We start from the raw sequence: 13,823 nt of genomic DNA, 5'->3' as shown, positions 1-13,823 counted from the left end.
TTTGTGGGGGTTTTTTGGTTTGTTTTTTGGGGGGGTCGATTTTTTTATATTTGGGGATTTTTGTTTGGTTTTTTGTCTGGGTTTTTGTTTGTGCTTTTTTTGTTTTTATTTCCCTTTGGTTTTTGTTTTTCTTTTTTGTTTTTAGGGGGGTTTTGTTTGTTTTTCATTTGTGGTTTTTGTTTTGGGGTTTTTTGTTGTTGTTTTTGTTGGGTTTTTTGTAGTTTTGGTTTTTGTTATATCGATTTTTTTGTTTGTTTTTGGTTTTGGGGTGGGTTGATTTTTTGGGAGTGGTTTTTGGTTTTGTTTTGCAGGGGCTTTATTTTGTTGATTGTTTTTTTTGTTTCTTTTTGTTTTGTTTCTTTTTTTTTGTTTTTTTGTTGGGTTTTCTTTTTTTTTGTTCCTTTTTTGTTTTTTGTTTCCTGCTTGGGTTTTTTTGTTGTTTTTAGGGGAGGGGGTCAATTGTTTTTATTTTGTGTGGTTTTTGTTTGGTTTTTTTTTGTTGTTTTGTTTTCTGTTTGCTTTGGTTTTGTTTTTTGGGCTTGTTTTTGATTGTTTTTTTGTTTTTTTTTCTTTTTTGGTTTTTGTTTGGGGTTTTGTTTGTTGTTTGTTTTGTTTGGGTGGTTTTTTGATTGGTTTTTTGTTGTGGTGTTTTGTTTCATTTGCTTGTGGCTCCAGGTGGTGGTTTTGTTTGCTTAGTTGCAGTTTGGTGTTTTGGGTTGTGGGGTTTGTTTTGAGGGGGGGGGTTCTTTTGTTTGTTGTTGTTGCTTCATTTTTTTGCTTGTTTTGGGTTTTCTTTGTTTCGGTGTTTTTTTGGTGGCTTGGTTTTTGTTGGTTGTTTTGTTGTTGGGGGGGAGGTTGTGTTTTTTTCTTTTTTAAGATTAAGTATTTAATTGACCAAGACAAAAAAAAGACTCCGCTTGGCTGCTGAAGGTTCTCTTGGAATCTTCAAGCATGACCTCAACTTACTTACATTAGTGTTTTAAAGTAGTAAACACAGCACGTTGGACTTGCTCTGTTCCAGCTGGATCTTAAGCTAGCTGGAAGTGTGAAAGCAGCAGCTCAGTGTGCTGTGGACAGTCTGGTGGGTTTTTTATAGACAAGCAATTAAGTATTTTTTAATACAAAACCAATGATGTGTCCTCAGGCTGCGGTTTTTGCTTAGTTTAGTAGAGTCTTTCAGTGCATGGCAGTGCAAATGTACGTTTGTATATTGAGAAGTCAGTGTACGCAAGGTTGGCATGTTTTTGACCAGAGTCCTGAAACTGCTGGCTTGCTTTGACTCCAGAGACAAAATAAGTGAATGTCTATCTGCGGAGGAGCAATTTGTGCTAAACTACTTTGATTATCTGTCAGAGCGGTGCTTGTTCAGCTGTTGGTGTCAGTAGCCTTTCTTTAATTTATGTAGGAAATGCACAATACTTTTTTTCTTTAGAGATTACTCTAAAGAAAGGGGCAAGTTTCAGGTTTTAGCCAGAGCACATGCTGGGCAGAGTGCCTGAGAATTCACACTTGGGTTTCCTCTTGCTCTTTTGACTGTTTAAAGGTCCTGGACCACAGGGAATAGGATTTCTAGTGTTGGGGTGGCATTTGAATTCCCCAGAGCCAAGCCTATGGAGATGGCAGTATTCCACAGTTAAGAGAAAAAGATGTATATTTTAATGTGGTGCCTGTGTTTGTTTTTCTTTCTTCCCTTCCACACACACTTTCTACCCTTTGCCCCTCCTCTTCCCCCCCCTTTTCAGTGCCAGCCATAGTGGCACCTTACTTCCAGCCAAGAGGTGGGCAGGCAAACAGGCAGCTGTCTCCAGAGCTGGTAGCAAAGCTTGTTCTGTAGATCATCCATCGGGATGCATATGAGTGGTATGATTGGCATGTTCCACCCTCAAGACTACCAAGCACATCACCTCTGCCGCAAGTTCAGCCTCCAAGCCTTAGGGACGTATGTATCCATTCCCAGGCTCAGGCCTCTATGTTGGCAGCTTAGGAGATACCACTATACTACAGGGCTTTCCAGGTAGTATTCTTCTTCTTTCTTTTCCATCCACAATAACCCATGCTCTTATAAAATGTATTTGAAGAGACATTGCAACATACAGTAAATGCTAGGCTTAACGCAGGCTTTCCCAACTTGCGTTTATGCTGTAATTCAGTTACCAGTAAGATAAGGTTTATTGTGAAATACGTACGAGGGTTTCTTTTAACTTATTTAATCAGAGTACAGACTGTACTAAAAGAACTCCGTTTAAACAAACTGTCTCACTTTTTGTGTATGTGTTCATGTGTGTGTGTGCTTTCCGTCAGGTTTACATCATGTATTGCGTTTTTTAACATCCTTAATGAGCTGAATGACTATGCAGGACAACGAGAAGTAGTTGCGGAAGAAATGGGACACAGAGTGTACGGAGAATTGATGAGATACTCTCATGATCTAAAAACTGAGAGGAAAATGGTAATTTCTATCTTTTCAATTGATGATCTCAAAATGTATGTGTCTTTTATTGCATCGCTGTGTTCATTTACCCAGGGTAATGAACCTGTCAGTAGGTTCTGTAATTTATAAAGCACATATTTAAAGTTACTCAGTATTTTTATGTACTGATTTACTACAGTTATAAACTTTAAGATCTTGAGAGTGCTTATTAGTAATGTTCTTGCCAGTGTAATTTTCATTTGTGATACTGTTGTTACATGATGAGTAATGTCTTCCAAAGAGTACTGGTAACCTGCAGGACATACTGCACATCGTAGTGTGTCAGCCAGAGCAGAGACTAACTAATGGAAATACGACAAAAAAGGTACGTAAAGTAAACTTACCTGTGGTATTTTTAGCATCTTCAGGAAGGGCGAAAGGCTCAGCAGTATTTGGACATGTGCTGGAAACAGATGGATAATGTGAGTTTGCGTTTCGCTGTTTTATCCTGTTGAAGTTAATGATATACAGTCTGTAAATGGACTGTTGTCATGTGTCTTGCTTAGATTTCAGTTTTTAGATATGTTACCGAAAGTCCAAATCAGACTTAAGAACATCCAAAATACAGTTCAATATATTTGTAGCTCCCTGGTTAGAAAAGATCTGTAAACAGCTTCTACTGCGTATGTTTGAGTGAAACCTTGGCTTTTATCCAGCCAAAAGGAATCTGGTTTTACCAGGGGTACAGATGACTTCGGTTGCTTCTCCACAGGCTACTTCTTGTTTAGAGAGCCATTAATAATGACAGTATATTTATATGAAGATAAAACCTTAAGTCACTGTATGGGCTTGTTCCGTGAGGTCTCATCAAGAATATTACTATTGACTATCATACCCTCATACTTTTTAACAGAGAAATACAGGAAGTGAATGTCTCTAGAACAGACTATAACCTCCTTTTTCTGGAGAGACATTCTTTTGAAGATATGGAGATATAAAATTCAACCAAGTGTTTTCAAGATGCATTCTGATACTCTGCTGGTTCTGTGTCTTAGAAATTTCTTACATCTTTAATCCAGATTATTGTGAGGCAATACTGGAGAGGTGGATTTCGATTTTGTTGTTGTGCTCCCAGATAAGCAATACCTGGCTTCAGTGTCATGCTAGAGTTTAATTCGTGGCCAGAGGATCAGAAAAGAAGCGGATTTGGTAGTTTTCACCTCAAACTACCAGTTGTGTTGTGTGCAATGTATGTACTTGAGTGCAAAATCAGTCTTTTAAATGCATACAGCCTGTCAGGGACACATTAACCTCCATTGCCTGACGTGGCCCTGAAGCAGGAGAGCAGCGTTCACAGAGGCTGTATTGCTGGTTTGTCTCTAGAGATACCAACTTCGGGAGCTGCAGTAGTTTTTCCTACAGCAGTTGTCTTGACAACAGCGGATGTGTTGAACATCAAGTACCTTGAATACTGTTGTCTGTGCTGCTTACAGCTACACCGCTTGGTGTGAATACTGATGATGATGCATATACTAAGAACTTGTGAAAAATAGTTTAGTTGGATTTATTCAATTAAAATGGATCACTGAAGAAGGGAACTTGAAAATTTTACTCATACAAGCCCAGGTTAAAGAAATTTTTTGCGACCTCCCCCCCCCCTTATTCAGATTATTGAAGTCAGGCTGGAAAGTGGACTTGTCTGTTCATAATAACCTGTGGATCTTTCTAATAGATTATTTCGTGTTTTGATAGAGCATATTTACACTTGTTTCCTTGCTGGTATTTCAAAGGAAATAAGCTTTAAATAGAAAAGTTGAAAAGGTTTGAGACTTACTTGCTGTGAGAACAATGTATTTACTTAAAGGTACTTAGTGGATTTAAGATATTTATATGGAAGCTTTGATATTTAGAATTCAGAATTACTGTACAGAACCAAAAGGGGATGGATAGTGGCTGTTGAAGCAATAAATTTGTGGCTTTTGTAGAGCAAAAAGAAATTTGAGAGAGAATGCAGGGAGGCAGAGAAGGCGCAGCAGAGCTACGAAAGACTGGACAACGACACCAACGCGACAAAAGCCGATGTTGAGAAGGTGAGAGCGGTGCTGTTTCTTTACTCTCTCTTTATTATAAAAGTACTTTATTTGCCTGTTTATCATCAGAGCTGGAACAACAGTCTTTGAGTATATAGAATTGTGTCTACAATATGCTTGCATATTATGTGCAAAATCAGTGTTCCAATAAAAGGACAGCACAGAGGGAGTACGTTTCATTAGTCTCAAGGTGAGGCTCTTGAGATGGTGTCATCTCAACACATACCACAAGGCTTAGTGGTATTTGGGATCTTGTGATACGTATGTTTGGTCACTTCTGTGATTTTTAGGATACGTGCTTTAGCAACGTGGTTAAGGGAGCTAAACTGGTCATGGCTCTGTATCGTATGTAACAATTAGATCTGTAGACTGTCAGTATAGATGAACTTCCATGTTCTTTTCATTTCAATTATAAGGCGGTCAGTTCTGATGACTTCTGATGAGTGTTTTTGCATAGTTAGTAAAATAATGCTGTATGTAGCTGAAAAACACAAGACATGTTTGAACTGATAACACTTTCCTCCCAGGCTAAGCAACAGTTAAACCTGCGCACACATATGGCTGATGAAAACAAAAATGAATATGCTGCACAACTACAGAATTTTAATGGGGAACAGCACAAACACTACTACATTGTCATTCCTCAGATTTATAAGGTAAAGTAATTAACAGAGAAAGTATGTCTGATCTTCCAAGGGAGAAGGAGATTTTAAAATTTAGAACTTTATTTGGGGGATTTTAGCGGATCACTCTATCAAGAAATCAGCAGAGTCTTGATGCAGCTGTGTTTTATCACCAGACACTGCTTACAGTAATCATGCTAAGACTTGTAATGAAAATAGTGCTGCATTTTCGATTGAAGATTTTCTGGTTTATAGTCTTTTTGTTTAAATACTGCTGAAGAGCTATGGTAAAACAAACATTTCAGACATCCAGGTGAGAGCAAACATTTAAAGTAATCATTATAATAAGATTTGGTCATTAGCTCTCTTGATATTTGTGTGTGCGTGTGAATGATTTGACTCTGGCAGAGATGGAGGAAAGCACACAGGTAACGGGGACTCTGTGGCTTGATGTGTATCATGTGCAGATAGATGTAAAATGGGTGGATCAGATGCAGAAGTAGTCCCCCCTGTCATTGCTCCATCGAGGCTACCAGCAATTCACAGAACTCTCTGAACAAGAAAAAAACCCTTAAAGCTCAAATTAGATCCACACTTTGCACCTGAAAAGCAGGTTTCTTGAGGGGCTTTGTGTAACTATTTTTATTTTTTTAAGATTCTTTCACAGATAGGGACCTTGCAAAACTAGTTTTAAGTAAAGCAGTTGGGGGGTGTCAGGTGGGGGACAGTTCAGAAGTGTTGGTGTTGACATTCAGCCATTTGGGACAATACTGTGACCATAGAAACTGACTCCGAGACATGGAATGAGGAAAAATAAAGTGAAAATGCTGACGTTATTTGAAGGTGCACCAACCTAAGAGTGCTTGATGTGTGCCAGGAGCACAAGGGAGTTCACAGTTTTGAAACACGCTTATCAGCAGGTCTGGGATTCACAAGACAAAATGGTCTTGGCTTATGAAAGAATTTTCTAGTACTTGAACTGTTAGGCAGCACCGCAGTAGATCTAGCATTAGCACACTGAGGGAGGAATTGCAGTCAGCTCCCAGGAGAAACAGTGTGATCATCTTTGTCTGTAGTTTGGGCCAGACTTATGTTTTATTGCCCTTACTTCTCCAGGGTTCGAATCCATTATCATTGTAAGATATTACTTAGGGCTTTTTAAACCTCCAGTACAAGCAGAAAGGCCTGGTCCTGCTTCCTCTTGGGAATACATCTTTATTATTTCCTTGCAGGTATTTGGTAACTTTCTGTGAGAAAACCCTGGGAGAGGGATTTAGCGTGACTGGGTTGTTGCTTTGTTTTGGAGAGCTGAAATTGGATGTTGTTTGAGACATCTGCCATTGCTAGAGCAGATACAGGAAAGGTCCAACTTCTTATCCCATTTTTGATAACCTATTGACATGTGTACTGTTGTTTTTTCTACCTTTAATTAGGTGAAAGGTCCAGGACTTTTGTTATGAGAAATATTCATAATATTACTCTCCCATTTATTCTTTTTTGTTGTGTTCCAATAGACTTTTATTACAAATCTGAATGTATTTTTTATTTTGTTGCACACTTCTAAAGGAAGTGGTTTGTATTTCAAATCAAAGAGCGTGTCCAAATCACACATAATATTTCTGATTTTTCCTGATTTTCCATTCGTTAATACTTACTGGGAAGTATAAAAATAAAAGCAAGATAGAGCTGTTTATAAATAAATTCATAAATAAATAGAGAATTTATTTGGGACTTGAATAAGAGAGTGAGGGGATGTAGAATTTCTTTACTGTAATTTTTTTCATGAAACAGAAGGTCTGAACTAAATTGGTGGCTGCAGACACAGCACATGTTCAACAAAGAGTATATATATCAATATATATAACATATCAAGACTTCGTAATTTCTGTTCTGTGCATCTTAAGTCTGTGTCTGAAAGTACTTGGTTTTAAACTTAAGTTCCGTTTCGTTAAGCAAATAAAAGCACTTGGAAGGCAGAGGAACTGTGTCCTACACAGTGGTGACCACAGTGACTGCGTGTATCAGGACTGGGGTGGAGGAGTGGAGGAATCTGCAAATAAAAGCATTCTTTTATCTGACTTTGTGCTTGCAGCAACTTCAAGAAATGGATGAAAGAAGGACTATCAAACTCAGTGAGTGCTACAAAGGCTTTGCTGACTCTGAGCGCAAGGTTATTCCAATTATCTCTAAATGTTTAGAAGGGATGATCCTTGCAGCCAAATCAGTTGATGAACACAGAGTAAGTAGAATTGAGCAACTTCCCAAATGTGCATGAGCAATCTAACTGATATGGAAACTGTGGAGAGGGAAAGGATGGACTTACCCTCTCCGTTTATCTTTCTGTTGTCAAATATTTGTCTGTTTTAAAAGTGTTGTGACTTCAGTTTTAGCCCAAATGCTCACTTCCACTTTTGTTGTTTGTTCTCTTCCTGCGCTGTTGCTTTCTTGTGATCTGAAGGTCATAGACACTGTCTCACTGTATGTGATTTTGGACACAGTATTTGATTATCCTGGAATACCAACACGGTTGGCATTTTCTCCAGCATGTAGCATTCAACCATAAAAAAGGGTGTTCAGTTAACAAAATAGCATTCTGTGTCCTGTTTGATTTGCTGCTATTGGAACTTAGTACTTCCTCCTTCTAATACAGGTTCTTCCCTATTCTATCTTACTATATCTAGTTTCTTCATTTCAGTGCTAATGTTGAAGGATTAGAAGGTGGAGTAGTGGTTTGGCCCTAAAGCGTGTCCTGTTTTAAATTTGGGATAACCCTTGAGGTTTATCCTTGGGGAGTATTTACTGGATGCTGAAGAGCAGGGTATGCTTTGATCTACACTCATGGTAACACTACTGAGAAAAGGAACATATGTTCTCTCCAGAAGCATGCATTCTGAGCTCTCTCTCTCACCTTCCCATCTGTGCAGCTCTGCAATTAAAGGGAAACTTATGTCTCCATGTTTTCCTTTTCGATTGTTGATGGGTTTGCTTGTTCTCTTGTTTTAAACTCAATGTCCTGTGTTTAGGACTCTCAACTAGTGATAGACTGCTTCAAATCTGGTTTTGAACCTCCTGGAGATTTTCCATTTGAAGATTACAGTCAGAATATTTACAGAACTATCTCTGATGGAACCATCAGTACACCAAAGCAGGAAGGAATGAGAATTGATACAAAAACTACAGTGGGCAAATCGAAAGGAAAGCTGTGGCTATTTGGAAAGAAGCCAAAGGTAACAATTAAGAACTTATTATTTGGAAAACTAAAATGTGAGGATCTAGAGTGCATGGAAGCAGCAACTTAGCTATTTTTAAATAACCTTCCCCTCGCCTGCCAGTGCCTCCTAAAATACTTGTAAGGAGATCTGAAGGTATGAGTGGGGTTGGACACTTACCACATTACAATCAAGTAGTCACTGGGGGAAGTTGTCTAATTTTTCTCCTAGTAATTTGTGCCTGGGAATGTTTTTAATAGTTATTGATAAAAGTGGCTTCTTCTTTCTGTAATGTTTCTAAGATTCTGTAAAGACCTTCTGCAGTTGAATAGGAAAGGTGTTAATTGTGAATGTAAAAATAAGGGGGGGGGGCTTTAAAATTGGGCAGACTACAGAAAGCTACCCCCTTCTAAATGTCATGTCTTGTAGATGTTTATATATAGGAGTGTTGTACAGATCTTTATTATATCTGCTGCTAGCTTTGAAAATGAGGTTTGTCTGCAGCCACTAAAATGTGTAATACCTCATTGAGAAAACATACTGTTGAAGTTCTGTACAGGTGAAAGTCCCAGAGAAAATATTGCCAGGGAGTAGGTAAAAATACTGCTGTGCTCAAGAAAAAATGGAAAGCAGAGAACTCAGGCCTTTTTTGTATTGTTCTGAGTTTCAGCTAACACTTTCTGTGCCAGATGCCTTCATGGAATAACAAAAGGTTATCAATACTTCCATTAGCTATATAAATTAATAGTGAAGCATCTACATATTTAAATCTTATGCTAGGTCTCTATTTAGTATTGGAGTGTATCAGTGAGTCATTTTAATGATTCCCACAAATTTCTATGAGGGTATTTTAATGCTCCAAGTCAGTTTCTGCCATTTATTTTAGGAAACTATTCTTGGAGCTTGCTAGTGGTAGGACTTCCTTTCCACTTGATAGTATTCCAAGAAAGCAGATTTTCACTGAAAGGATATTGCCGATTCCTTATTCCCTCCTCAGTGTATTATGCAACTGCAGCTGTGTCTTAAAGTGAAAACTCTTTACTTTCCATGCAGTTTAATTAACAACTGATAATGGCCTAAATGCATCAGTGCATTAGCATACTTACTGCATTTGGCTGCAGAGGGGATGAGATCAGCCTGTTCAGTTTGACAACAAGACACGTCTCAGTTTTGGAGAGGGAAGCTATGGAAATACACATTAGTTTTCAGTCTGGACCTTGGCTTTTACTGTAGCTGTAAGAAATCCCCATGTCTGATGACAGCTGAAGCAAGCTGGTAGGGCTGCCCTTGGTCTTTTTTTCTCCCCAGTTTATTCCCTTTGTATGTAGCACTCAGAGTCAGCCTTCCTGTTTTCTGTATGGAATTACAGATGTACATGTGTTTATAAATACAATATGTATCTCTTCTGTAAGGACCTGGAGGAAATGGAATATTCTGTCCCTTTTTTTTTCCACCTGTTTTTGGGGAGGATGGATAAGTGCTCTACTAAACAGCAGCTGGGAGCAAAATACTGATCAGGAGATACATATTTAATTCCAGATACTAGTTAAAGGTTTTAAAATGCATTTTCAAGCTAGCTAATATAAAAATATGGGGTTTATTGTAGCTGGTGTACTCATGGTGGCCTTTGGGCCTTCATTCAGCTGGAACTATGGGTGGTCTTGACTTTGAGATATGTGTTTACCTATTTTTGATGTTGTCAAAGACAAGTCTTTCAGAAAGGGAACAATTTGTGCAGCAGAGGAAATAGCACAGGTATCAGACACACAAAATGAGAGAAGCAATCTGAAAAATGGGAGGGAAGAAAGTGGAGGAAGTTCTGTTAAGAACTCCACGCAGCCATGTGTCAGTCCAGCTTGACTACAGAGACGGAGAAGACTCGGAGTCATCTCCATAGAGGTACCTAATGTTTCTATTTCAGCTCCCCTGGTAGGGTTCATAGAAATGTAGGGAGAAACAGTGAGCAGGAACACACAGGCTTCCAGAATGGCTGTAAATAAAGATGGGAAAGGCAGAACTTCCTGTTTCAAGAGACAGGTAGCGTGGGGATCTTGTTAGAATCTCTTGGAAAGGTTGAGTCCAAAGCCCTTTTTGAGTATTCCTTCATTCTCTGCACCAACCTGTAACTCTGAAGGTGACTTCATGACAGAAGCCCTTTTTAAAACCAGTACAGTTATAGCGTAAATATGTCTGGAACGTTATGAGCTGTTTCTGTGTTGGATGGAAATCTTATTTTTGTAAGACAGACTTTTCATTTTAAAATCACTATGAACATTTGGCTTATTTATTGCTTTCTTTATTTCCACATTAGCCACAGTCCCCACCCCTAACCCCTACTAGTTTATACACATCCAGTACTTCTAATGGGTCCCAGTATCCCATATTCTCCATTGAACCAGTGCATTATTGCATGAGTGACATAAAAACAGGGAAGCCCAGAATTCCTTCTTTCAGAAGCCTCAAAAGAGGGGTAAGTTTGATGACAAGTTGAAATGCATGATGGGCTATGAGCCGTGTGTTTGTGATGTGGCTTTTCTCATGCTCTTCACCCTCCTTATAAGGCTCGCTTTGTTAAAAGTAACACTGTGCTGTAAGGTCACTTTTGGGATTCTTTGTTTCACGTTGCACTGAAGTTACCAACAAGTTAAATACAAAACAAAATACTCCTAATGGCATTCCACATACTTGTGCCTAAAAGGAAGGTGTTATAAAGAGGGTGCTCAGCATGTGTTTGATACCTTTCTTCATCGTTGTTCACATTCACAAATGTTTTCCTACCATCATGTAACACATTTTGCAGTAATTTATCATTGGGTGTATAGTCACCACAAAAAAACATCTGACAGAGCACATGTCTTATTTGCTGACTTCTAATTGTAGTAATAGGAGTTGAGCACAAGACTCTGAACCGAGAAGGGAGGAATTTCACTTGTTTTATACATCCAGTGCTATAGCACACAGCGTGCTTCAGATTTTGAAATAGCGATTTTTTGGTATCATGCAATTTTAATGCAGTTTCTGATGAATACGTTGTTCTTTGTGCAAGGCTCTTTGGGGTAAAATTACTGAAATATTACTGCCAAATGCCACCTTCTGAGATGTATCGATTCATTTACTAATTTATAGTGGCATATTCTGCAAATAGAATTTGGGAGACAATACAAAGGGAAATGTTGAGTGGTTGCCTAGCAACACTTGTACTACTGGTGATAAATGTGCTGGCATGCTGCTGTTATGCAGTGCAGGCAGTATAGGCTGCCCAATTTCTGTACATTCTATTATATTTATTGATCCAAATCGTTGGATGCCTTTGAATTATATATAATTCAAATTTGAGAACAATATTGACTTGCTGTCTCATGTGCAAAGAATGGTTGACTACTGCTGATGTAACATGGAGATCAAAGTACAGCAGTGTTATGTTGCAGTGAAGTCATGATTTAGAGGCTCCTTTGCTGTCGTTCTGAAATGTAATGAGTTACACTTAGAACTTTCTTTAAATCATGTTGTGGCATCTTATTTCAGGTCCCCACATGCCTTGGAAATAGCCTTTCTACAACCACCATTTTCTAGAAGGTTCTTGTGTTCCTTTAAGCATTTATGGAGGACAGTCTCTCTCCTTCTGAGTCATTTATCTCATAATTTGTGCTGGTCACAAAGAGAACGTTCCTCTTTTAGTACTCAGTGAGGGGTAAGAGAGTTGTTGAAATGGCTGAGGTCTTGACTATACTTCCTTTTGCTGATCACTACATGTATTGATTCCTGGCTCACAAATCAACACCTGTAATACAACAGTTCTTAAACCTCCTACTGAAGCAAAAGATCATCTCCCAACAACTACAGAATGCTAATGGAAAATGAAACCCTATCTTTAAATTTGTTTTCGTTCTTAAAGGTAATTGTTCATGTTGTAAAAATGAGTTAATACAGAATAGATTTCCATATAATTAGAAAGGGTCACCAGTATCCTACAAATCAGGATTAACTCAAATATCCCACAGGGTTAAATAGCTAATCTCTGTAAATCTTCAGGATGAACACTTACATATTCTGAATCTCCTTGAGAGCCCTTCAGCAGACATGGCATGATCATGTATCGAGTGCCTGTTCAAACTAAATGGATACTGTAATTCTAGTAGTTCTTTTTGTATCATTGCTCAGTCTTATGTTTACAATGTGTCTTGATTCAGTGCTTATTAGTGGCTACTATATGATGTTGTTTTCCTCACTTTTGTCCCTGGGAAATGATGTCCAAGAGGCTAATGTGTGAGTGTGCTGGCTGTTCTGTTGAACATGCCCAGTACAAGATTCCACTTCAAGGCACTGAAGATCACAAGTAAGGCTGCCCTCATTCTGTGCTTCACGCCTTAGATTTTCCTATCCTGATGTACAGGGAAAGAAGCAACAGTAGCTGTAGAACAGGTTAGTGTAAGCAAGCATAAGTGGTTTCATTAGCGCTGCTGTTACATGCTTGCTTGTTATCCATTGAAACTGTAACATTTCCAGACAGCATTAGTGCTTGGTAGAGGTCTGTGCTCAGTGCCATCCAATACCCGAGTAGATGCATCGTCAACAGGAATATGTGAACCTCACTTATGTTTTCCTGGAAGACCCTTTCTAAATGGAACAAGAAGTTTATTCTCTTATTTTACATCTTTGGACTTTGCTGAGGTTTCTACCAAAGTATCATCTGAAGGTGCTTTACTTTGCTCATTGCTAGAAATGATGATTTAGTGTGTGTGCCCCAGTCAGCAGCACTGGCTGAGGGTCAGAAATTATGTCAGAGAGGTTTAGCTGCCCAGTGTTCCTCTGGAAAGGGTTATCTAAAGTCAGTGAAAGCATGGCAGGTCTTCAGAATGCTGTGAATGCTCAACCCAAGGTACGACCTCTGGCGTCCCCCATTTTTGTTGCTTCCTTTAAGGATAAAGTCTTAACTCTTTAAATGTCTCTATTTTTATCTGGACTAGACCGTTTCTAGGATAGCAGCAGTGACCTAGGATGCTGTTTTCAGAAAGATCTTTGTTGTGGTTCTACTGTGATAATAAATACACTGTAGAAATTAGGTTTGTAAAAGCAGTGGTAGTGGATTGTTAGCTATAATTAACAAATTACCTGTATATGGCTGATCAGTCCTTCATCATCATCAAATTCTGCTATTTTGTGCAGTGTTGGCTGTGTGTTTGTTTCTTCTCCTACATTAGAATTTCTTTAATAATTATTCAGAACACTGAAATGCAAAAGTAGTTTAATGAAGTTAAATTCAGAATTTTGTAAGTTAAACTACCCATTATTACTTAGTAATTCTTTTAATTGGTAATTCTTACAGCAGAAGTGCATTTCTGATCATTGTATTTTGCTTTTCTTGTGCTCATAGTACAGTGTGGTTTTTATGAACTAAAATTTTAAGTAATATTTTAAAGATACATTTTTAGGAACTGGTCATTGCATGTGAATAATTTCCCGTTTCTTTCTGTTTTCAAATGAACTGTGC

General features: G+C 38.4%; 1 protein-coding gene across 1 annotated transcript in view; it reads left to right on the top strand.

Moving 5' to 3' along the window:
- Positions 1-13,823, top strand: part of FNBP1L (formin binding protein 1-like) — a 30,315-nt gene that overhangs the window by 11,025 nt on the left and 5,467 nt on the right. Inside the window, exons 4-9 of the mRNA XM_010019757.1 lie at positions 2,302-2,449; positions 2,830-2,892; positions 4,396-4,500; positions 5,028-5,156; positions 7,216-7,362; positions 8,147-8,350. Of these exons, the coding sequence (XP_010018059.1) occupies positions 2,302-2,449; positions 2,830-2,892; positions 4,396-4,500; positions 5,028-5,156; positions 7,216-7,362; positions 8,147-8,350 (796 nt within the window). The remainder of the gene's footprint in view (positions 1-2,301; positions 2,450-2,829; positions 2,893-4,395; positions 4,501-5,027; positions 5,157-7,215; positions 7,363-8,146; positions 8,351-13,823) is intronic.

This window comes from Nestor notabilis, unplaced genomic scaffold (assembly GCF_000696875.1).
Source record: "Nestor notabilis isolate BGI_N333 unplaced genomic scaffold, ASM69687v1 scaffold11510, whole genome shotgun sequence".
Taxonomy (NCBI): domain Eukaryota; kingdom Metazoa; phylum Chordata; class Aves; order Psittaciformes; family Psittacidae; genus Nestor; species Nestor notabilis.
This window is presented reverse-complemented; position numbering and strand designations above follow the sequence as displayed.